The 25,332-nt window shown below is 31.3% G+C and overlaps 3 protein-coding genes across 4 annotated transcripts in view; all 3 read right to left on the bottom strand.

Moving 5' to 3' along the window:
- Positions 1-11,055: 11,055 nt before the first annotated feature.
- Positions 11,056-19,107, bottom strand: LOC106768343 (co-chaperone protein HscB homolog). The gene is made up of 7 exons (XM_014653437.2): positions 18,351-19,107; positions 17,431-17,527; positions 17,182-17,271; positions 16,869-16,934; positions 16,242-16,310; positions 15,974-16,116; positions 11,056-11,441 (listed from the first exon to the last, which is right to left on the bottom strand). Exons 1-6 carry the CDS (start codon positions 18,689-18,691, stop codon positions 15,979-15,981), a joined length of 801 nt encoding a protein of 266 aa, XP_014508923.1. The 5' UTR covers positions 18,692-19,107; the 3' UTR covers positions 11,056-11,441; positions 15,974-15,978.
- LOC106768342 (co-chaperone protein HscB homolog) overlaps positions 17,431-25,332 on the bottom strand; it is a 17,974-nt gene continuing 10,072 nt past the window's right edge. The window contains exon 7 of one of the 2 annotated variants that reach the window (XM_022783511.1): positions 17,431-17,527. The gene's annotated coding sequence lies outside the window, so the exon portion shown is untranslated. Of the gene's footprint in view, positions 17,528-21,633; positions 22,259-25,332 lie in introns of those variants that run through there. The other variant, XM_022783512.1, reaches the window with a different exon arrangement.
- LOC106766354 (protein FAR1-RELATED SEQUENCE 5-like) lies at positions 20,044-20,589 on the bottom strand. Its single transcript, XM_014651087.1, has one exon. It carries the CDS (start codon positions 20,587-20,589, stop codon positions 20,044-20,046), a length of 546 nt encoding a protein of 181 aa, XP_014506573.1.

The raw sequence follows: 25,332 nt of genomic DNA on the forward strand, positions 1-25,332 counted from the left end.
TTTTAAACAAAAAATTTATGAAAATTAAAGTTTTAAAATATAAAAATTAGAAAATTGTAAACAAAATATAAGTACATTAATTATAAGAAGATTTTGTTATCTTTCCTGATATTTCTTAAATGGCATTAGGTTATCAAACCATTGAACACAGATTGAAAATTCAGATAATAAATTAAAACATATAACTTTTTATATAAAAAATCTTCATTTTTATATTGTAAACATTTATTTTTTTATTTTTGTTTAAATTGAAATCAATATAATATTTTAAATAAAATAAGTAATATGAATGATATTTTACTAAAATATATGGGAGGTAACTATAATTTAAAAATATACAAAATATAAATATTTATTTAAAAGATATAGAGAAAATAAATGTATCAGTTAAATTATACAATAAATATAAATTTCATTCCCCTATTATTATTATTATTATTATTATTATTATTATTATTATTATTATTATATTATTATTATTATTATTATTTATTATTATTTATCATTTTTTTAATCTTGTCGTTTCCATGAAAAATAATATTGCGAAAAGCTTCATAAAGAAACATTTTACATTATTAATGAATTCCTTTTAAGAAATTATTTTTGTTTTCTAAAAATATTATTCAACAATAGAAGTTTAATTTTATTTTTTTTACACAACTGATATTTAAATTTATTTAAACAATATTAAAAAGAAAATATCAATAAATCGTAATTAACTTTGATTACTTATAAAATGTTATATTTTAAAATTAAAAATTTTAAATTTATGTATTTGAATACTTTTATGTATTTTTAAACTATTAAAATAAAATTATGTTGATTAAAGTGATTTTAAATATTTTTACTTTATCAATAAAATTATCTTCTATATGAGACTATTAATTTTAAGTTGATTCATTTTTTAATTAAACCAATTTCAATAATTTTCAAAGTTTTAATTTTTTTTTTAGTTTATCTTTAAATCAGTTTTAACTAAAACAATGGGGATAACTTAGGAGGTATACCTTGTTACAAGAGAAAACTAACATTCTTTTTTTCCATATATACACTACTATACAAATACCAATTTAGATTTAATTAGCAGCGAAACTTTTACACCAAATTATATAAAAACCAGTTTTAGGCAAGGTAAACTTATTTATTAATATTTGTTTGGTAGAGTATCATTCCAACAAACAAAATATATGTTATCATATTTTTTTAATAATTAAAGTAACACGTAGTATTTTTTTTCTTCGTCCTAAATTATTTTTGTTATATATTTAATTATTTAGTTTATTTCATATAAATATTTAATATTTTTTTTAAAATAGTTTTGATCATAAATTTATTATGAAAACGTAAATTTAGTTTACACTTTTATTAAAACCTACCAAACAATTGAATACCGATTTAATAGTATTCAAGAATAATTAAAGAGTAGTTATGCATCTACCAAATGTATCGGAAAATGTTTAATACGAATTAACTCAGACTTACGGGAAGGGTGAACTTAATTAAAAAAAAATATTAAAAATTAAAAATCATAAAAACAATATTGTTAGGTATCAATTATTTATTTTGGTTAGTCTTATATTAACAATTCAACTTTTGTCTTCATGAAAAATATTTATTCACTTTTAATTATAATAAATAATATCGAGTTATAATTGAGTAACTAAGATAAAAGACAGTTTAATATAATGTATTATCAAACTATACAAAAAATTATTTAACAGCTATCATTTTTTTCTATTTCTTTTTTTAGTATTAATTTGGATGTATGGTTGGCTTGATGAATATGCTTACGGGATACTTAAAGATGGTTGGAATACTAAGATATGGATAAGATGATCGGGACGAACGAGTTAACTGAAATAGACGGTTGGATGGGATAAATAGATTTTTCTTCTACTACTGTTTTTTTTTTAGGTGAGTATCAGTTTAGATCTTTGAACTAGTCTGATGGATGGGTTGATGGAATGCCTAAGGATGGTTGAGCTAGACAAGCTGATCGAGATAGACAATTGGGCAGGATGGATGAGGATTGTCGAGATGGATGAACTAAAGAGATGGACGGGTTGTTGTGTTGGCCGAACTGACGGGGATGACTAGGATAGATAAGATGTACATGTTGGTTGGAATGGACTAGATGGACCAAACTAAGGGATAACTAGGATGGACGGGATGGACGAGTTGATGGAATGAGCGAGTTGACGGAATGGGTGGATGAGCGAGGTGGTGTGTTGGTCGAGCTAACAGGAATGGACGAGATTAGTTGGATGTTGGAATGGCCGAGATGATGGGATGGGCGAGCTGGTGTATTGGTCAAGCTGAAGGAAATGGCTAGGATGGACAGGATTAACCGGCTCGGGGACGAGCGAGATTACCAGACTGATTTGATGTGCGGGATAATGGGATAGGCAGGTTGACGAGGATGATTGAGATGGATGGGATTGATCGAACTGCTCGGATGGCCAATATGGACGAAATGACGAGATGACCAGATGATTAAGATGGACGAGCTAATGGGATGTGCATGATGGACAGGTTGTTGGGATGACTAAGATGGATGACTAGCTGGGATGATCAAGCTAACGGGGATGGACGAGTTGGCCAGGATGGAGGGGATGGACCGGACTTACTTGATGGTCGGGATGGACGCACTGGTCAATCTGGCCAGACTAACCTAGATGGTCGAGACAGGCGGGGATGACCTAGCTGATAGGATGGCTAGGTTGTCAGGTTGATTGGGATGGATGAGCTGACAAGATGGTTGGGATAGTCGAGATGACTTGATGGTTAGGCTGACAAGAATGGTCAGAATGGATGAGTTGGACGGGATTGGTCGGGTTTACTATATGGTCGGGATGGACAGATTGATGAGATGATCAAGATATATAAGACAAACAAATTGACAGGATGATCAAGTTGTTAGTGTGATCGAACTGACTAGAACAAATGGACTAATGGGATGAATGTGATAGACGGGTTGGTCAGTTTAGTCAGACTGACCTGTTAGATCTGGTTCTTTTTGTCATTCCTACTCAGTCTGGTCAGACTGACCTGTTAGATCCGGTTCTTTTTGTCATTCCTACTAAAAAGAGAAGAAGAAAAAAAAAAAATATATATATATATATATATATATATATATATATATATATATATATATATATATATATATATATATATATATATATATATACACACACCGCACAAGAGACTACAATATCCTATATTGAAAAAGAAAAGTTGAATAAAAAATCATCATTATTCGCAATAAATTACGACATTTTTTAAGGTCATAATTCAAATATCATATAGTTTATAATTTACGTTTGCAATTTATAATTCACATGCATTTATAATATTTTAATTAATTTCATAATTTAATAAAATATATTTTTTATAATGATAAATAAAAAACAAAAAATTATAATCAACACATACAAAAAATTAACCAACTTAATTTCATATATAATTTAAGATAACAAGGTACAGATGTTCACAATTACAATGTAAAAATTAAGAAAAGTATAAAATATTGATAATGTAATAATGTAATCAGAGACTATAATAAAGTATTGATAAGAAGGTACATTTGTTCACAATTATCAAATACATGAACATCATGAGATTAAGATTAAAACTTGTGTCATATAATATAAAGTCATTGATTTGATATCTAATCAGTAGGAGAATAAAAAATTGATAATGTAATAATGTATTCAGAGACTATAAAAGAACTTAGAAAAATAATTCAAAAATACTACTTGAAAAATATGAATGTAAAAAAATATGAAGATCAGTAGAGTGTTTCTAATTGATTTTTCAACTTCTTTGCCTTTCTTGAAGTATCCAAAAAAGTGAGTCAAAAGTACATATCATATATTAGAGCTGGCAAAACGGGTAATCTGGCTCCGACCCGACCCAGCCCATCACGGGTTGGTGACTTAGTGAGTCAACCCAACCCGGCTCATTTATTAGCGAGCCAGAAAAACTTGAACCCAGCCCAACCCACCACGGGTTGGTGGGTAAACGGGTTGGCTCACTAGCTCATTTAATTACATTTTTTAAATAAAAAAATACAAACTTTCTATAATTTAAATTTAAACAAAGTTCACTCCCAACAAATTATGTTAAAGACAATTCAAAATAATAATAAAAAGTACAATATAATCCAAATTCAAAGATATAAAAAAAAGAATTCGTACTCAATAACATCAACAAAAAATTAATAGTTTAATTTGTAACATAATTTCCCAAATTCAAAGATATCAAAAGCAGTTTGTTCAAATAATGTATATTCAAATTGTTTAAATAAAATGAACAAACTCTGATACAAGCATGTCAGAACAGGAAAAAAAATAATTCACGTCTTCAAATCTCTCACAACAAAAAACAAATTCGCAAACCCCTATTTTTATCATTAATAGGGTTTTTTGAAAAAAAAAAAAGAGAAGTGAGAAAACAAAAATGTGGAGAAAAAAGGAAGGGTGTTTTACGTGCTCCTTGAATAATTTTAGTGAAGTGAGGGTAGGGTTGGCAAAAAAACCCGTGCCCGCGGGTATCAACGGATAAAATCTGCTATGGGTATTTAGTACCCGGGGGTATTTTTTACCCGCGCGTAGCGGGTATTTTAATACCCGCTTGTTAACGGGTCGGGTTCGGGTATCACACTATCCGTGCCCGCAGGTACCTGTTACTCGTTAAAAAAACTGTTACCCGTTAAAAAAATAAAATTACATATTTATTCCATATTAGGTTTAAGAAACTGAAGGTTTACGCATATTTTCATTTTCGCCGGTTTCTCGCTTTCATTTTTTTTTTTTTTTTGCTGGAGGAGGTTTAAGTTCTTGGTGATAGATGAATCTCCTTAGATCTGGAACACTGTCTACAAAAAAAAAACGGTATTGTTCTTTTCCAGTTACCTCTTTTCTCTTTTCCTACTTTCTTCATTCTTTTTCTTTTTTAGATCTGTTTTTCTTTTTCAGATCTGCTGTTGTGAGCTCATCTCACTGTTTGCGATCCATCTCTCGAAAGCTTCCTTCTTCCTGCATTTCAAACCCTAAACACTAAACAGAGCCAAATGAGAATTTCATAAGTCTTTCATCCCTCGAAAGCTTCCTTCTTTCTGCATTTCAAACTCTAAACATTAAATAGAGCCAAATGGAAATTTCATAAGTCAGATCCCACAATAGTTTCATATTTCTACACGTTGCAAAGAATGAAGAGATATTATGGTGGTATATTGAGAATTATTTCTCTACTGGGAAGTTTAGTTGGGGGAGAAACCAATGGCCATAACTACAGTGCTCGAAAAATGGTTCCAGTAATAATGATTTTTCTTTCATTTTCAATACTAATTAATGGAAGATTTTTTGATGATAGAAAAATAGTTCCAGTAATAATGACTTTTCTTTCATTTTCAATACTAATTAATGGAAGATTTTTTGATGATCGAAAAATGGTTGTTCTAGTAATAATGACTTTTCTTTCATTTTCAATACTAATTAATGGAAGATTTTCGAAAAATGGTTCCAGTAATAATGACTTTTCTTTCATTTTCAATACTAATTAATGAAAGATTTTTTGATGATGGTGGAATAGGAAAAGCCCAACACCTTTTGGACGACTGATGTTTCATATTTCCTTCATGGAAAGCTAAAATATTTTTTTAAAAACATAAAATAATTTTTTAATATTATTTGCGGGTATCCATCGGGTATCCGCGGATTTTTTTTATACAGGTATCCGGCGGGTAACGGGGCGGGTACGGGTACACTTTTTTACATGCGGGTCGGGTTCGGGTATCACACTATCTGACCCAAACCCGACCCGTTGCCATCCCTAAGTGAGAGTGAGAACACCGTCAAATGAGAGCAAGTACCGTGAGAATGATTTGTCAGAGCAGATGTTACTTTTTTGGTATACATAGTAAGTGAAGAGAGCATTTTACTTTTTAGGGTTTTATAAATAAAATAATAAATTAAAAAAATATAATTAGGTAAGTGACCCGGCTCACCACGGGTTCAACCCGCATGAGCCGGGTTGAAATCTGACCCGCATATAGGTGGATTGTATTTTTCAAATCCAATCCGGCTCGAACCCATGACGGACCGGATTGACCCTCGAATTGTGACCCATTTTGATGGCTCCGTCATATATTTTTCTTTTTCTTATCTTTGTGTCTTCAAATGTGAAGCTTGCAAAACCTTTTTATCCCTTTTTTGTCAAAAAAAATTAAAAAAAAAGTAGCTAAAAAACTTTATCACTAATTACATACTAACTAGATATAATAAATAAATAAGAAAACTCAAAAACTTATGCTACACAAGAAAACATGCTCCAGCTGTTTTCATTCTAGTTTATTCGGCATAAACCCATCGAGAAAAATAGATTAATAAAAAATATAAATTTTCTAGGAAATATTTCTATAGTAAAAATTTGCAAGGGTGCATTTTCTTCTCTGAAATTTCTCACTACCGTCACATGATTATTACAAAATGAATTAAATGATCTTTTGAAATAACATAAGTTTGGTTAGGAATGCAATATAGGACTTTTAAAATATTTATCTTTTAATAGATTTTTTGAATTTAAAATATTTCAAATAAATTCATGAATTTCTAAGATTTAAAATAATTTAACATTTTTTTAGAAAATATTTAAATACTTGCAAGCTTGTGGAAAAGTAATAAGATTTATGCTGTGTTCGGATGGTAAGATTTGGGAGAGATTATTTGAATGGATTTGAATGGATTTCAAGATAATTTTTTTGTTGTTTTTTTGAGTGGATTTGTGGGTAATTGAGAGTGGATTTGAGAATAAAATTTGTAAGAATTAGTGTTGAATTTGATTAATACGACAGACAGAATTAAAAAATTAGTTTAATTAGTAAAAATTAAAGATTACCAAAATACCCCTAATTATTAAAATGATATAAAAATGTTATTTATTAATTTTATATTTAATTGTAAAAATGTTTATAAAGAGTATTAAAATAATAATTTAAATTAATTTTTAAAAGTAACAATAATAAAATTTAGTAAAATTGTGAATTTGACTCCACTATCATTCCCAAAACAAACCCCTAATTAGTATAATAAAATCCTTTTAGCTTTCTTATTAAACTAGTTAAACATAAAGGGAAAATTTAAAACAAAAAGCTTAGTACAAACCATTGAATTGCTAATTGAAGGAATAAGTAATAAAATTAATTAATAAAAATTTGAAGTCAAATAGTATAAAATAATTAAATTGGTAAATTAATTAATAAGGGAAGAACGAAGAAAGAAGTTACTTGTGTGATGTGTGTGTTGGGTAACGTTTGCAGTAATAATCAAAATCATTAATAAATTAATTACCTAACAAAAGCTGAAAAGCCATAAAACTGTAATCGAATACTCAGACTCAGAACCGCATAGTACGTTTAGTTCAATTTCTTCTATGCAGTGGATCCAGATACAACACTTTTGGAATCGAATATCCAACTATCAAATAACCTAATTTTTTTAGGTGATATACAGAGGGCAAACATGACAATTGCTTCAATTCATCGCAAATCATCTCATTTGAGCGAGTGATAGAAAAATCCGATATCCTGCAAATCTGCTTGATTCCATCCGCGCAAATCCTCGAAACCGAACAACACTCGTGTTGTATTTCATCGCTCGCATTCGTCTCTGAACAGTAAAATTTGTTCAAGCAAACACTGCGTTAGATAAGAAATAGTATAATTTCTCAACCACTTTTTAAATAAAAAAAAAACTTAATGTCAAATATTTGTCCTTTATACATTAATATCTCCTTGTTCATGCTCAAATTTAAATAGCTAATTAAAAATTATACTATTCATTATCTAATAATATTTAATAACAAAATTATTTCATTTGATGAAGTTAAAAATTCATTAGAACACCATCAATGTTTTGTTAGACAGTGGACGAAATCAGTTTTTCAATGGAATTGGTTGAGGTTATCTTTTATCGACCTTTTCACCGAACTCAACTAAATTCTCTCTTCAACATTGACCAAAACAATATTTTATTAAGAATTTATCTAATCAAAATTAAAAAATATCATAACTTCGAAGAAAAAAAACAATAACAATAATGCTAGAATTAAAAGATAATCGTAAGAGGTGTTAATATTAATTGAAAAATAACCTTAACACCCATTGAAAAAAATTACTTATGTTAGTCCTATTATTATTATTGTAAAAAGATACGTCAACTAGCATGAGTAAAAAAAATGTCTTTGAAGCTTTTATATTTGATAGATGTTGCTAACTTCGATTTATGTAAATAAAAAAATTCATGTTTCACATTAATTAAAACAAAATTCATTTCTTTTGCAAAGAAAACAAACTAATTAAATTAAGAAATAATATTGACAAAAAAAAAAACCCATATTGACTGTCACGCCCCATTTAATACCCCACTTTAGTGGACTACACTTGTCAAAAACCCTCCCAAATTCCTATGCAGGTGGGAGACAAAACCTGTCAGCTATTTAATTCTCTGCTCTCGGTAGACGTGTGGCTGTAAGGAGAATGAGGATTTCCAGATAGTGGAAGCCATGTGGCATGAAGGGAGTGGACCAAGCGTCCAAATTGGTGGCCATATTTAAGGTAGGATTTTAAATTTTGGCACCACTATCAGAACACAACCTTTCTTCTTCCTCCAACTTAAACTTTCATAACACTCCATTTCTCCTCCTTCTCTCTACACCCCTCCAACTTCTCTCTAGATTTCTAACCATCATTCCTCCTCCGATCATCAACTTCATTTCAGATTAATTGTTCTCGGCGTCAAGCTTTTCAACTTGCACCGATCAAAATCCCATTATGAACTGGTAAGTGTTTCTGGACGTTGAAGCTTCTTGGTCTTTTTGCATGCACACACCCTTAAAGCTTGCATGTGATTGTTAAACCATTGCTCTAAAACGCGTTATCTTGTAATTTGACTGTAGACCTTGGAAACATTATTAGAAGTAGGTGCTGCCAAAGAACTTTAGAAGCCTAGCTAGAAATAGAGGTAAGGGAAGCTTATAAGATTTAATTATGATTTTTGGTATGTTTATATGCATGATTTGATGTGGGTATGTTAGTTGATTTAAATGGTATGTTGAAATATGGTATGTTGATGTACGAAATGTTTGATATTGATTATGAACTTAGAGAAATGTATGAAACTTAGAAATTCTGAAATCTGTGATCGAAGGTCATTAGGACCATTAGGTCCTCCTCTTTAAACCGTTCGGTCTTGACTGAAGTCAGTTGATGGCTGATCGATCTTGTGAGGCTTACATTGTTCGCTATCTACTTTGACTAATATGGTTCTTTAATAAGTCAAGGGAGTCCTTTCCCTCTCGATTTAGTGTATATAATATGGTTAAGAGTGTTCGGTCATAAACTGAGCGTTCGGTCATACAAATGTTCGGTATTAGAGTGACACTTAACTTATGAAACATTCGGTTTCAAGTTTCTATCAATTATATAAAGAACGTTCGGTCATGTGAAGCACTCGGTCATAGATCTAGTGCTCAGTCGTATTAAATGCTTAGTAATAATCTAGTATTGCTATGAGTTTAAGTACTCGATCTTACACCAAATACTCGGTCTTGAAGTGCTCGGTCATAGACTATCCTTCGGTTATCTTAGTGCTCGGTCTTACCCCAGCACCTGATCCTTAAAGTACCTGGTTTAAATTATTATGTAATTGTGAAAGTGCTCGGTCTTATACTGACACTTGTTTTCCCAAAGAGTGTTTGGTCTTGTACTAACACTCGGCCTATTGAAGAGAACTATGTTATTCCACAAACATTCAGTCTTATTGATATAGTACTCGATTTTTTTAAATTTTATTCGGTTATTGAGCGATTGGTCATTTTCATAAATCTTTTACAAGTTTTGGTTGTTTTGGATAGTTTTCGGGTTTTTCTCAATTGCTGACCGTTCGGTCATGTACTATAGTTTCCTTTGAAAATCAGTCTTCTTTTCAGTATTAGACCATTCGGTCATTCCCTTAACAATGTTATATTTAGATGAGTGTGATAGTGTGAGATTGGTTGAGTTTGGTTAAATAAGAGAATTCCAATGGAGGGATATCTCATGGTTAAGGATGGTTAGTAAAGTATGAACATGGTCAGACTCTGTTGTCGTCCTGATCCTGATATTCCGTGATGACGCTTTCTCATGTAGAGGAAGGTTCTTCATGCATGGGAATGGCAGGAGGTTCGCGGTCATAAGACCAGATGATCGTTGTAGGACTAACCTCGGGTGGCAGCTAATGAGTTATGCCAGCTACTACACCACACCAGGTGCTAGGGACGTCGAGCTACATGGTTCATACAGTCCGAACAATGTCTAAGTGGTCGGTTGTGATAAATGAACGTAGTTATGCATGCATAAGAATTGTATGAATGTAATGTTGTTTGTACCGTTCAGTTTTCATGTTTATATGTATGTTGGAAATGATTAATTAAATTTACATAAGTTTACCCTTATCTGTTCTGTTTTGCCTATGTTGTCGTTTGGTATTTGACCGTTCGGTTTGTTTTCTTCACTGCAACGATCATCCATTGGATGTGAGCAGATGGTGTGATTGAAGATACCCTGGAGGATGCCCTACAGATTGATAAGCCAGAAGATGTGGTACCTGAGAGTAATGTAGGACCGTCTGGTCCTTAGTTTAAGTTTTAAATTTATCATTTTAAGTATATAGCCGTTCGGTTTAAAGTTTTGTAAAACCGTTCGGTATATCCTTTTTGTAGCACCGTTCGGTCTTAGTGACCCTTGACCGTTCGGTATTATGTTTACATTTGAATCTTGTAAAAGTTTAAATTCTATATGGCATTTCATATGTTCTTATCTGCGTTAGTACTTAATCACCACTGTTCTCCTTTATTATTTATGTTAACTCCTAAAATAAATTATAGCTTTTGACATATATTTATTGAGATGTTACATTGACCAAAACTTAAGAACTGACAAAATAACCAGAGCATTTTGTTGATCAAAAGATTTAAAATAAAAGGTAAAAAATGTCAACATTCCATAATGGCCACAACTTCAGAACAACAATCACCAGATTTTACTTTAAATTCATAACAGGATGATAGCTTGAAGTTTTCACCAACGTGAATTTCAAAACAAAGCTTTTAGCTTAAAGTAGCAGAAACACCAAGAATTCAGGTTGCCATCTTGATATCTATTTTTCCCTTGACTCCAAAAAGTAATTTCAAGGACATATTATGAACATAAATGGTAATATACCCAAGATTGGAGAAATCTCATAACACTTTCTCCTTTGGTTTATTCCTTAAACACTTACTTCCTACAGTTCCCTGCATATAATATATTTACATAAAAGCAAAAGCTTTTGCTTCAGATCCTATTTTCTTACTGAAAACCAATAACTTCCATCACCATGTCACGTCTGAGCAATTGCTTTTGCCTGAAAAATATACAAAAATACTCACTTGAGAAATGTTATCTGATACATACAAAAACACAGCCACTAGTGTAAAAAATACTGTCTTTCAATCATTAACCACCGTGAATGAACTAGTTAACTTCTACAAAAAACTATCTTGAAGTTATAGTAATGATCATCTTTAATTGGTTTATCAACTTTTAATATACTAACATCAGTGTATTTTATTAAATTAAAACTTAATTATTGCAATGTATTATTTTCCATAATATGTATATTATTTCTAAATTAAATATAATTGTTAATACTTATTTATTTTTCTATTGCTTGGTTTTATTTCTTATATTATTTAAAACATTTAAAATTAAAATTAAGGAAATTTGAAATTTATATAAAAATATATAGAATAAGCTGAAGGTTATTGAGAAATAATCAATTTGATAGATATCTGAAAGGAATAAGAAAGAAGAAAATAAATAAACTGATATATAGAAAGAACTCATTAGGTAGGAGTGGAATTGTGATAGTTACAACTATCAGTGTTGACTTATAAGACAAGAGACACAGATGTTGGTCCCAATAGTTAGTCCTTGCATTTCCATGTTCCTAAACAGTCACTTACCTTTCCTTTCATTCCTTCCCTCTTTCCCACCTCATTTCACTTTCTTGCCCTTCTTCTACGCACTAACAAATATTTGTAAAATTGGGACCATTTCAACCAATTCAACTGTAATTTTTCTTAGCTTTCTTTCATTTCTCTCTGTTAGAGATCCCACGTTAACTAAAACAGATTGACATGTTTCTAAAATATTTCACCAGACATTCAAACTGAAACCCTCTGGTGGATCATCAAACCATGAGTCATCAGATTCAAAGAAATCAATGTCCGAAATTACAGGCTTTCTTGGCCATTTCAAAGTAACCAAATCATTTTGTAGTATATCAGCATCTCCATAGTACCTTCCTCTACAGCATCATGTGGCAGAGGCAATATAATAATTCCAACTTCAGAAACTACACAAGATTCATTGATAGACGAAAAACCCTTTGGGAACCAATTAATATTTAAATAGAAAACTCCTAAAAGAAGCAGTCATTACCAGCATCAGTGACATCTGAGTCTCTAGATGCAACTGCTTCTGATGCTTGACGTAGCATATCCTCATCATCAGCAATATCTACGTTACCTCGTGATTCATATTCTTTTCTAATATCTCTAAATTCTTTAACCTCACAAAGATCTTTATTCCCAGCACCATTGATTTTCTAATCCGCCCAAGTAACAGTGCGGCTAGGTTCTTTTCACCAGCAGATATAAGGGAAGATTTGAGTTTAGTCTCACACGATCCACCCACTTTTTCTACCTGGAATTTCTCTTTAACATTGTCACGATCAAAATTGGAAGTGGAAGCACCACCATTAACAGTAACTCTACTTGTCTCCCTTTCACATTGCATTGATTTCCTTGTGGAATTATTGTTTTCCTAATCATATGGCCTTTCTGATTTGGAAACAGAATGTGCATCTTTCCTTTTAATAGCTAGATTGGAAGAGGATTTGACCACTGCTTATATGGTTGGATACTTCCTTCTCTTTTTCAGAGGCACTTAAATTTAACACTCTTAAAAAAGATGAAGACAGATCTTGAATGCTCTCCTCATCTTTCCTGACCATTTTAAGGCCAACCTTTTCTGGTTGCCTGTCTACAGCTATTGTGTCTGTTTGACCTGGGGATGCTTTTGAAACACTATACCCATCTTATTTTTCTTCTTCACCAGAATTTTCTCATTTTTTGTTCCAGCTTTTTCTCTCATTTTTCAATGATTCACAAACTGTTTCAGCCATCAACTCAGTCACATATGCCTCTTTTTCAATGATACCCCCACACTTGAACTCAACAATGTCCCATAACACAGCCTACTTTACCTCACAGCTCTAGGACAGGGTATAATCTGGTTTTACAGGTCCAAGGCTGACAATGGACTTAAAAATCTGAATAAAAGCCTAAAACAGGCTCAAAAATAGGTGCTAGGGAAAATTTTCCAAGGTAGGCTATATTTGGCAAGTGACTTAATTCAAAGAGGGCCTAGATCACATCAAGAATGCACATCAAATGATCAGTTATGAAGAGAAATAATGCAAGGCCTAGAATGTGATTTTCATGAATGCACACACAAGAAAAACTCAAGTTCAAATCTCTCAAGGTTCACTTTTGTCAAAACTGTTCTTTTCAACTGATTCATCATGTAAAAATCACTTAATTCAATGTATGGAACTGTACAAACATGACTAAAAATTATCCACTCAAATTAGACACTCTATCTATCATCTATAAATTAAGAGCTAAGCTAGCAAAATGAGAAATGTGCAAATCTGGAAAAATTTGTAATAACAGAGGTAAAATGTATTCAAACAACTTTAAAATGACTACGGAAAGCTAGAAATCAACTCAAAAGTTAAATTCTACAATAAACTCAAAGTTTCACTACTCAACCTACAAAAACACTCTAAAACCAGGTTAAACAAGCTAAAAGTAAGAACTGAACTAAAACAGAAAGAATACCAGTAAAGAAACACTACCTAAACAAGTCTTAAATGACTAAAGAAAGCTATAGAACACTTCAAAAGTCACTAATTCTAAGAGATTCTAAAACTCACTAGTGAAAGCCTAAAAAGTATGCTAGACTAGTTTTAAAATGAGGACTGCACTAAACTGATATGTTGAACTGTTAAGAGACTTTCTAAACAACTTTTAAATGGTAAAAGAAAGGTAAAAACCAAGTTAAAGTACAGAAACAGCAAGAAAGTCAAAATCTGACTATTAAGAACCTGTAATTGCACTTAAAAACATGAACTAAGGCTAGCACTTATGCTACAATGACTCAATTTTATTCCTAAGCTATCTAAACAGAACACTAACCCTCTAAACAAATTCTAAATGATAAAAGAATGCTCAAAACTAATTTAACCAGTACAAACAACCAGAATTGTGAAATTCACCCAAACAAACCCAAAAAATGCATACTGAACCAAGCAAAAACTCGAATGTAAGTATCTAGACAAGTTCAAAATGCTAAAGTACTAATACAAACTTAAAACTACTACAAATAACTAAGAAAACAAAATCTGCCTATGGATCTAAAAATTAGAGCACTAAAACTAGTAAGAGTAAACCAGAAAAAACTGCACTAAGTTTAATATCCACATTTAACACTATCTAAAAAGTAACAATGCACACAAATTTAAAATCACCAAACTAACCTACCTATACTCCTATCTACTCGAGAAAGCTTAAAATGCAAAATATGACTACATGAACCTAGAAAACTAGTTCAAAATAGTAAAAACAGAACATAAACTATTCTAATCTAAAAACAGTACTTAAAAACTTTCTAAACTAATTCTAACAAGTTTTAGATGCCTAACTAGGACTAGAATTAAAATGCAGTACTGAAAATTATGCAAAATTCAAAATATGACCTATACACTAAAATCTGTCTACTCTAGCCTCCTAATATGAACTAGCAACGAACTACCCCAGCAGAAAATCACTGTAGTACAACAAGATAAGCCAATCAGGTATAAAAATTATCATCTCATCACGTAACAGACACACAGAAATTGCATGCTCAATGCAGAACTCATGAAAAGTTTCTTTCTAACAGCCAAAGAAATGAAACTTCGAGGTAAACTCACTCCTATATGCTGTTGTTTGATGCGTCATTCAAATATCCGAAAATCCAAAAGTAAACAAAGTCAATATACATCCACCATGTATAACACAGACATCAATTCCATTTGAACCGCACACACGGAAACAGAATTCCAAGAATTATACACAGATTCATGTTCGTGATTACTATCTAAGAAAAATTTTAGTCTTATTCTTTGATTTGGACCTTGTAAATATCGAGTTTAACATAAGTGAATTAGCTTATAGAATCATTCTCACTATAATAGTCATGCAGACCTGTGCTTGAGTGTGCATACTTTGGCTAGAAAATGAAGATAATAACATCCTTTTGACAAAATTAAATATATTGTGAGATGATTTCCTGTTTTATAAATTCAAACAAAAGTTGCCCCAGAAGACATTTCAGACATATTATAAGAAGAGAAGTGAAATAGAAACAAAATGACAAAGGGTTAACGCCACAAACTTAGCAGAAAAACAGATATCGAAGGACTGGCAATGGATTATTCAACTCTTTCTCTTGCGTGATAGGAGTGAAACAGAGGTGAGAAATAGTAGCCTGTTAAATTTCCTGATCAGCCTCGTCTTATGAACTCTAGTATGTAAAGGGGAGTTTGTGTTAAGTATGTCTTAAGCAATAACAATTGCTTTTAATTCCCATTTTCAGCTTTTTTTCACTCAATTTGCATTAAAACAGACATTGTGGATGAGATGATGGCCATTAACATTTCTTTTCAATTTACCTACTTTTGGTAGGCACAAGCATTATATCCCACGTAACAATTATTCCTTTCAAATATCATTCATCTTCTACAAAGAGTATCCCAATGAGTCAAACAAAAGAAAATGTTGATATTACCTATATCAAAGCTTCTTTATGACTTCATCAATTACACGACTATAGTAAGTCATTCTCCTGATTGCCAATTTTGCTTCCTCAAAATTCTGGTTTTGAAAAGCATGACCTAAGGTATTAGAGCAATTTTGCAGCTTCTCCTGCATCTGGATGACCAATCAAAGGATGACATCAAGAAACAACATGAAAGTAAAAATAATTCAAAATCTACATTAGAACAATTATGCATTCTCTTTGCAGCATTCAATCTTGTTGGAGATTTCATGCATACCTGGGACAGAATGCGATTCAAAGCATCCCCATTTGTAGCTTCTTCAACTGCTTCCCTGATTTCAAGAATCTGTAGTAAAATTTAGCAATAAAATTTGGAAGCCAGATTTTCCATTAGAAGAAGATGGAAAGATGAGATAAAAGATAATCAATTAAAGTTCTGGAAAAACAAAAGCTGACATATTCCACAGAAAGAACTTAAAAAAAAAATAGCGAGCAGAACAAGCAAGAAAAGATGAAAACATTTTCCAAGTGGTAAAATGCTTCTTTCATCCCCTTGAACGTATGCCTAACTCAATTGCACTTTTTATACATAATTTGTGTTATTCTCTTTGTAAAGTAAGACAGTCTTCCAAAAATCGGCACAAGCCAGTCCTAAATGGAAATGGGATTCCAAATTCTGAAGAGAAATACCTAAACTAGCCATCAATGACAACACAATTGCCAAACTTCCCATTTACAGAAAATGTCACCAAATGAACCTTGAGAGTGAAAGCTGATTTAAACTTCAAAGAGGATAACTATCCACCCATTTTCCAAAGAAATAGCTTCACATATATTTTATTTACCATGGAAAGGAATTTAAAAGAAAATTTCACATTGAAAAGCAATAAGGTTCTTTTGTTACCTCTGTCAGTAGTTCTGGATCTGATATTGTCTGCTCTTCATCAATTTCTACTCCATTAAGCTTCAGCTGAAAAGAAAAGGCACAACTTTACATGGTAACACCAACAGAGAAACAATTGAAATTGAACAATATATAACTAACTACATCGATGGAAAGCATAGTTAGATGGCATGTTTGATGTATNNGNCCCAATTCAGATAATAAATTTCACCAGCACAAATNTATTANNTTTCNAGNTTTTCAAATTTNGCAGANAGTTTNNTACTGNAATGAAGCATCATCAATTTGGAATCTTTGATGGAAGTATTCTTACCAAGTAAATTCCTCTTGACAAAGGCTTGCTAAGTGTACGGTACGCATCAATCACCCTTGCAGATTGTTCAGCAGCAAAATCCCTTTCTTTCTAACCAATTGAAGGAAAACAAAATCTTTTAGTTCCTCCAAAACCTCATTCAACCTCACTGCCTTCCCCCATCCCCTTAAAACAAAAAGAGTAGAAAGAAAAATCAAATAGAAAAACAAGAACTTAAAATAAGAAAAAAGGATATCCCATAATACCAACCTGAGATTTTGAATGTACTAAATCAGGATGCAGCTTCTTTTGCCACTCTTTGTACTTGACCTCCAAATTCTCACCTTCTTGATCATACTTCCTCTCCCTGTTTAAAATTAAAAAACAAATAGTAAAAATGATTTTTAACTTCTTAGCTCATCTATAAATTTATAGACAATAATTCATCCATTATATAAATATATTTTTCTTCCTTCATCCCAAAAACTAAAGCACACACATTCATAATCCAGCAATGAAACTCCAAAACTTAACTAGACACGAATATACATTTTATGCTGCAACAAAAATGGATTAAGCAATGACCTACGCTAAAAAACACACACGCACAATTAATTTCCTGAAATACTAAAGTTTCACTTTTCCTAATTCAGTGTCTCAAAACAGACTGAGTCAACAATATCCCTGTGTATACTTGTTGCTTTCCACTGCAATTGACCAACCAAGGTGAAAACCCAATAAATTGTCAGAAGAAGAAAACTTACAAACGCAATTGATTTTTTTTTTTCTTAGTATTCTTCTAACAGAATTGAAATTTCACCTCCCTGTGCTGTGTTAATATTTAATTCAAACTTTAATTTCATAAATTATCAAAATAAAACTCCAATTCGATCGGAGAATGGTACCAGTAAACAAAAAAGCACCAAAAAACAAGGCGAAAACCAAATCAATTGTTAAGCAATTCCTTAATTTTTTATTTAGTGTTCTTATGTCAGAATTGGAATTTCACATCACTGAGCTATGCTAACCTTAATTCAAACTTCTACTACACAAATTATAAAAATAAAAAATAAAACTCTAACTCAGAAGGGATAATGGTGTCAACAGAACTAAAAACACCGAACTAAAGAAGAAAACTTCGGAAGCAATTTCAGCACCCAGAAGAAAAAAACAAAGCCCCGGAAGCTTACACCCCAAATATCTCAAAATAGTCGGTGGAACCATCGACGGGTTGAATGCACCGNCACGAGTCGCATACGAGGAAAGGNGCGGAATGAGGGGCAGCATGGCAATTCCAGCACCCACTTTGGATTTCCACGGNAGATTTAGAGCATAAAGTTTTNNAGGAAAACCCGGGAGAACAGTTGAAATCGAAGGTGGGAGCGCGAGGAGGAGGATGGTGAGGTGATGCATGATGAAGAAGAGAGAGTTTAATGTGAGGAGGAAAATTGGAAGTGAAGTGCTGCGGAAATGAAGTTAAAGAGCGCCGCAAAAGAAAATAAAAGGGCTTGCAGAGGTTCTTCTTGGACATGGTGTGAGCACACAGAGAGGATATGCAGAAGGAAGGTATAATGTTAGGGGGAGTGAGAAATGATTTGGGGAAATTGCAGGCGTAGATTTGTGAGAGGGAGGGTGAGAATGATCCTCTCTTAATCGAGAAGATTTGAGGGGATGAAGAGTAAAATTACAAAATGCCCCTTGTTATACTGTGCCTGTGCGAGAATGGGAGGTGAGAACCATTCTCCCCCATAACAATCGATTCTGCTGGTTCAGATATGATTGTGGATGCGTTTGGAAGAGGTGGTGGTGGCCGCAGGTGGTTTCTTCATTGGTGCTGCTCAGCTGTGGGGCTGTAATACGTCGACGTTGGTGGTGAAGGTGTCCTCATGATGCGTTTGTGGTGGAGGTGCCTGCTGGTGCCGTATTTTGTGGGCTGAAGGTGACGAAGAATACTTACGAGAAGGAGAAACTGCTTAAAAATAATAATTATAACAATATATAATACTAATAATAATATAATTATAATTATATAATTATATATATATATATATATATATATATATATATAAAGTTTCTTAATTACTATCTTTTAAATTAAATAATTACTCTTCATAAGAGAATTATTTTTTTATCATTTAAATTATTATTCTTTTAAATTAAAATAATTATACATAATATTACTTATAATATTTTTTTATAATTAAAATTTATTTTATTTATAATTTTGTCTATAACTATATATATACTTTTTGTTTCTCCAATTTTACTATTTTAATTAGGTTAAAAACATTTAGACGTCCGTATTTTCGTAAGGTATTCCCAATTTGGTCCCCTTCTTTTAAACCTTCCCAATTGAGTTCTTATAACTGCTAATTTCAAACAAATTAATCTCTTCCCTTAAAAATCGTTAACGGTGTTAAAATTGTACAATTTTAACACCTCTGCACAATTTTAACACTTCAAAACGATAATTTTAACCACGTCATCTACTCACCTTTGCACAATTTAAACACCGTTAACAATTTTTAACGGCAGGGGCTAATTTGTTTGAAATTAGCAGTTATAAGAACTCAATTGGGAAGGTTTAAAAGAAGGAGACCAAATTGGAAATATCTTACGAAAATAGGGACGCCTAAATGGTTTTAACCTTTTAATTATTATTTTTAAAATTTATATAATTTATAAATATTTAGAAATATACACAATATATTAGTTACGCTAATAATAATAATAATAATAATAATAATAATAATAATAATAATATATTCGGTTCTGGTCGTCCATCTCCATATCATAGAAGAAATCATTGTTTAATTCTCTCATTCTTGAAAAGCACTTTAGAAGTGCTTGGTCATCTCCTTCCTTACAAAGAGTCTTTCGCTGTTATCCAATGTAATTACGGGCGTCACGTTCCAGGAATTCTATCTTTTCAAATCTATCGGCATCATTAACCAAGGATATGAAACTTTTGTTAATGCGAACACCAGCATCATGATTCATATTAAGGGTGTGCTTCGCATGCATATTAAGTCTTCGATTACCATGTATGAGGTTGAAATTATTCGGACACGTGTCATGGTTGTGTTCATTAATAACTGTTCTCACCTGCCATCTTCCTTCTTTCATAACAACTGTGATTCCAGCAGGACATTGAGTTTTTTGACTTGGCTGGGCTTTCCATTCTCGAGCAATGGGAGATAGGTACTTCCCTTCCCTAGAGCACACTAATTTCATGAAGTTTAACTCGTTATTCTTATTTCTCCTAGAAGTCCTTATCCGAACACCAAAACCGCATCTCACAACATAGTTTGTATAAAAACTCTTGACTTCTTCAATTGTATCAAACCACATATGAATTTTAGGGACATTATCATTGATATTCTGAATGGAATTGTTGTTGACCTCACAAGTAACTTCTTCCAACGACATTGTGTGAATATTTTGTAACAACGAGATCCAATTCTTTCACCTACTCTAAAATCACAAGAACATGAAAAGTAAATGAAAGCAAACATTAAAACATTATAACAACAAAATTAGTTTTGCGAGACCACTAATGTTCACGATCAGAAAAAAAACATAACCACAATTGGTGTATTTCCATTCCAAAGATTATTATAATAAAAAAAATATTTTCAATACATCATAAAAAAAAGTGTATAATATAAAGTATAACATTTTAAATTAGTGAATTATGAACTCAGTGAATGATATTAGAAAAAATAATAATTAAAATATAAAGTCTAGTCTTTTTCTATCCTTTCTCAGATGACACATAACTATGAAAGACATCTTATCTGTATAACAGCAACATCTCTCCTTCTCTGAAACATACCCAACAAATTATATTTACTTTCTTTAAAAAGTTGAAACAGTGAAGAAAAATCTATTATTATTTTTTAAATAGAAAAATTAAAAATTCCAAAAAATGTTTTTGAAACAATGTCCACCAAAATATTCCATCTCTGATTTCACTAACCTCTTGGGCTTCCCATCTCACCTCCATCGCTGTAACCTTTTTAATAAATAGACAACACTTTCTTTTTCATTTTGTTCACATTATCCTCTCTCAACAGAAACAAGTTCTAATCTCAACCCCCCACCACACAGTTATCCTCATTCACATCCTACTTACTTCAAATTTCTATTATTTCATTCAATTTCAAGGAAGATTATATTTTTCAACACTGACAACCTTTTCGTGAGAAAATTACTGTAATTAAAAAAATAATTTTTTTTAATTGTTGAAAAAATAATGAATAAAACTCCATTTCAAGGAATTATGTATGATTATATTCATTTTGAAAGTCCTACAACTAAAATATAAATTAAATTGTGCCTTAACTTGTAATTAAGATACTCTCATCTTATAATTTGTAGACAAGCATGGATCAATAACATCAGCTTTTACTATTATATAAGAATCGTGAAATTATAAGCAAAGAATAAAATCACTATTTTCATTTAATATACATATCTTTTCTTGCTTTGTTCTGGTTTATGAGACTGCAAGTATAAACTTTACAATATGCCAAGTCTTGGACTGGGAGCATCAGGTGACTGTGATCTAGAGATGCCTTGAACCAGGAATGTCAATCCAATTCAACTGGAGTTTCACCTCCCCACACAGTAATTACAACTATTCTAATTAATCACATAAGACATATATAATAGAAGCACAAGGGTCGATACATATCACCTAAGCATAAACCATGCTCTTTGTCGTAAATACAACAACCTCACAAATAGAATAGATTAAGCGTTATTCCAATTTTTTAACACAAAAATAGAAAGAAAAGACCTTAGGTACTCCGACGGCACTGCGGCAGCACTGTGGCAACACTGGGTGGTTGGAAGGACTGAAGACGATACTGTCAAGGTTTTGCCTTCGAACGTCAACACTAAAGCGACAGCACGGTGGTTATGAGGAGAGAAGACGACGACGTCTAAGTTTTACTTTCGAACGCCGGCACTGCGACGACACTTGGTGGAGGAAAGACAACACTCTGGCGGTGGGACTCCAGCGGCAGCACTCCAGCAGCTGGTTCGACTTTCTCACTTGGCGGTGGAGGCTGATTCTCTCTCAAATTACCTAAATCTGAAAATTTCACAAATAAACCCTAATTTTGAATCTCCCTCCAATTTTCTCCTTGCCACGTCATCAGATTATTATAAAATGAATTTCCATGTGGACGAATGAAATTTGAACACTTGGACTGTGTCTAAATGTTGTTAAAATATGTTGTTCATATATCATTATCCTTTATTTATTTATGTTAAAAGAAGAGTTTTATTTATTTGTTTGGAGAAAAAAATAGAATGACAAATAAATTGTTAAATTCACATTCTATTACAATTAGGGTGATTTTATTTTTCAATTTTATCTCATTATTTTAAGCATTATGGATTTGGTCTCACTTTTAAAAGTTTTTAATCATATCAATGTTAACTAATTTATAATAAGAATAAATAATATATATATATATATGATACGAAAATTGAATCATATACTCATAAGAAACAAAAACATGTGCAATTAACGTTAAAGGTAATAACGGGTCACGTCAGGTATGAATAATGTTTATCCGTAATCCGATCCGAAAATAAAAATTCTATGTACATTGTGTTCATTATCAGTAAGATATTTATTTAAAAAAATTCATAGATATTTTAAAATCTATCGATATCCACAAATATTAAAAGATATATATTTTTTACATTTTAAAATAAAATTTAAATAAAATTAAAAAATATATAAAATTTAATATAATGAAATAAAATATAAACTAAAATTTAATTTTATTTATATTTAATCTAAAAAGTATAAATAAATTTTATTTTAAATTCAATTTAATCAAATAAAATATAAATTAAATTTTTATTTTTACTTTTTATAAATAACAATATCCAATTACTAGGCACAAGAATTTCGTCATATATTGGAAGTTCCAATGTTGGTTAATAAGGTCTTGCCAACTTTTATTGCGCGATACACCCAAGATTCTTATCAATGCACGCTTAAATAATGCCAAAATCCATTTATAACAAAAGAGAATTGATTCTCGTGGCCAACAAAACTGATTCTCTGCAATCCACAAGCTGCCAAAATCAATTTTCAACGTACAAAATTGATTCTCTCTTATGAAAATTGATTCTTTAACTAATTTATCCATATAGAACAAATTTTCCTTTCCCCGAAATCAATTCTCCTCCTTCCCCAACCCCTTTCTCCTTCGTCAAAATTGCCATTATACGCAACATAATGGATTCTCTCCCTCCCTAAAATCACTACTCATTCTTACCTCAGAAACACGTAAGCCACCTCTACTTCGACAACATGAATGCGAGCAAAGAGAGTTGACTATAAGGAGTTGTTTTCTCCTTTGTCTAAAAAGGATTATCTTTAAGTAATTATAACATTAATAGTTTAGTTTAATTTTGAGTTACATAAAATTGATGGAAAAATAAAGTTGTTTAATGGTATGAAGCAAAAGAAGTTTACATGAAACAACCTAAATGATTATTTTTCTAGTCATAGTAAGCATTTATTGTGCAAGCTTAATAAGTTCACAAGTGGATTAAAACAACACAACACTCACAACAATATAAAATTTCATGAGATTATGTCCTCTTTTGGTTTTGAAGAGAACATCGTAAATCATTGTATATATTATTAGAAGGTTAGTGAAAATAAAAATTATTTTCGTATTTCATACATGGATTATATGTTATCAAGGTATGTGTTATGTAAGGTGAAACAATTTCTCTATGAGAACTTTGGTACAAAGGATATTACGTCATATGAATTAATATTAATAGAGAAAGAACATGATACGTCATATGAATTAATATTAATAGAGAAAGAACATGATGTATTTTTTTTCTTGTTTTATACATGTATGATATTTTATTCTTGTTTTATACATGTATGATATTTTATTAAGGTATGCTATATAAGGTGAAATACTTCCTTTTAAAGAAATTTTAAAATGAAATATATGGAAAGGATTATGTCATAGACATTAATATTACAAGAGAAAAAGATCATATTTTGAATTTATCTTAAGACACATATATCAATAAAATTTTAAAAAGTTTAACATGAAATATTGTTCACCCGACTCCTATTGTGAAAGATAATAAACTTGACATAAGTCAATGCTAAAAAAATTATCTTCAGCGGAAAAATATGAATGTTGTGAAGAAGATAATGAAATATCATTAATGAATAAATAATTTCATGTTCATAAGTTACTCTAATTTAAACTTAGTTGGCTATATAATGATAAAAGAAATCTACAATCTGATTATGTTTTTATGCTAGCATGTGAAATTGTATCTTAGAGTAGTAGAAAACATATCTTGAGTGTTATTTTTTTAATCACAATAAGGTGTTCAAGCCAAGGGAAGAGAGGGTGTTGGATTGACTTTTTTTTTTTCAATAAAATATGTTCTTTTTGAATTTTGTAAAAATCTTTTTATAAAATCATAACGATCACATGATTTAATAATGTATCACTTTTGGATAAAAAAATTTAATTGACTAAATTATGAAATCAACATGTTAAGATTCTCACAAATTCTACAACAATATCACTCCACATTCATATTTTAAGTTTGATTCATTTGATAACAAAAATCAATTAATGCACTGAATAGATTTCCGAAATCCATATCTATATATACTATTATAATAATGTTAATCACATTTTTTTGAAAACACATTTATCTGACCATGACTCCTCTGACTATGACTTTCCCGCTCCCACTCCTTTTTTCAAGACAGTTATACCTTCAAGTCCAAAGATCGACGGTGGTGGGGTGCCGCCTCTATGGCAGCCCACCACCGCTCGAAATCTTAAAGTGGAAGAAGGAAAATGATGAGAATAGGCGATTTGAGAATTAAACTGTAAAATAATTCTAGAGGGCTTTTTTTATCCTTCTCATAATCTTCTATTTATAATAATAAATTGATACAAGAGTACATGATAATTAGAGTAACCTAGACACAATATAATCATGATAATTAGAATAACCTAGACACAATATAATCATGATAACTAGAGTAACCTAGATACAATATAATCATGATAATTAGAGTAACCTAGACACAATATAATCATGATAATTAGAGTAACCTAGACACAATATAATCATGATAATTAGAGTAAC

This window comes from Vigna radiata, chromosome 7, assembly GCF_000741045.1.
Source record: "Vigna radiata var. radiata cultivar VC1973A chromosome 7, Vradiata_ver6, whole genome shotgun sequence".
Lineage (NCBI taxonomy): Eukaryota > Viridiplantae > Streptophyta > Magnoliopsida > Fabales > Fabaceae > Vigna > Vigna radiata.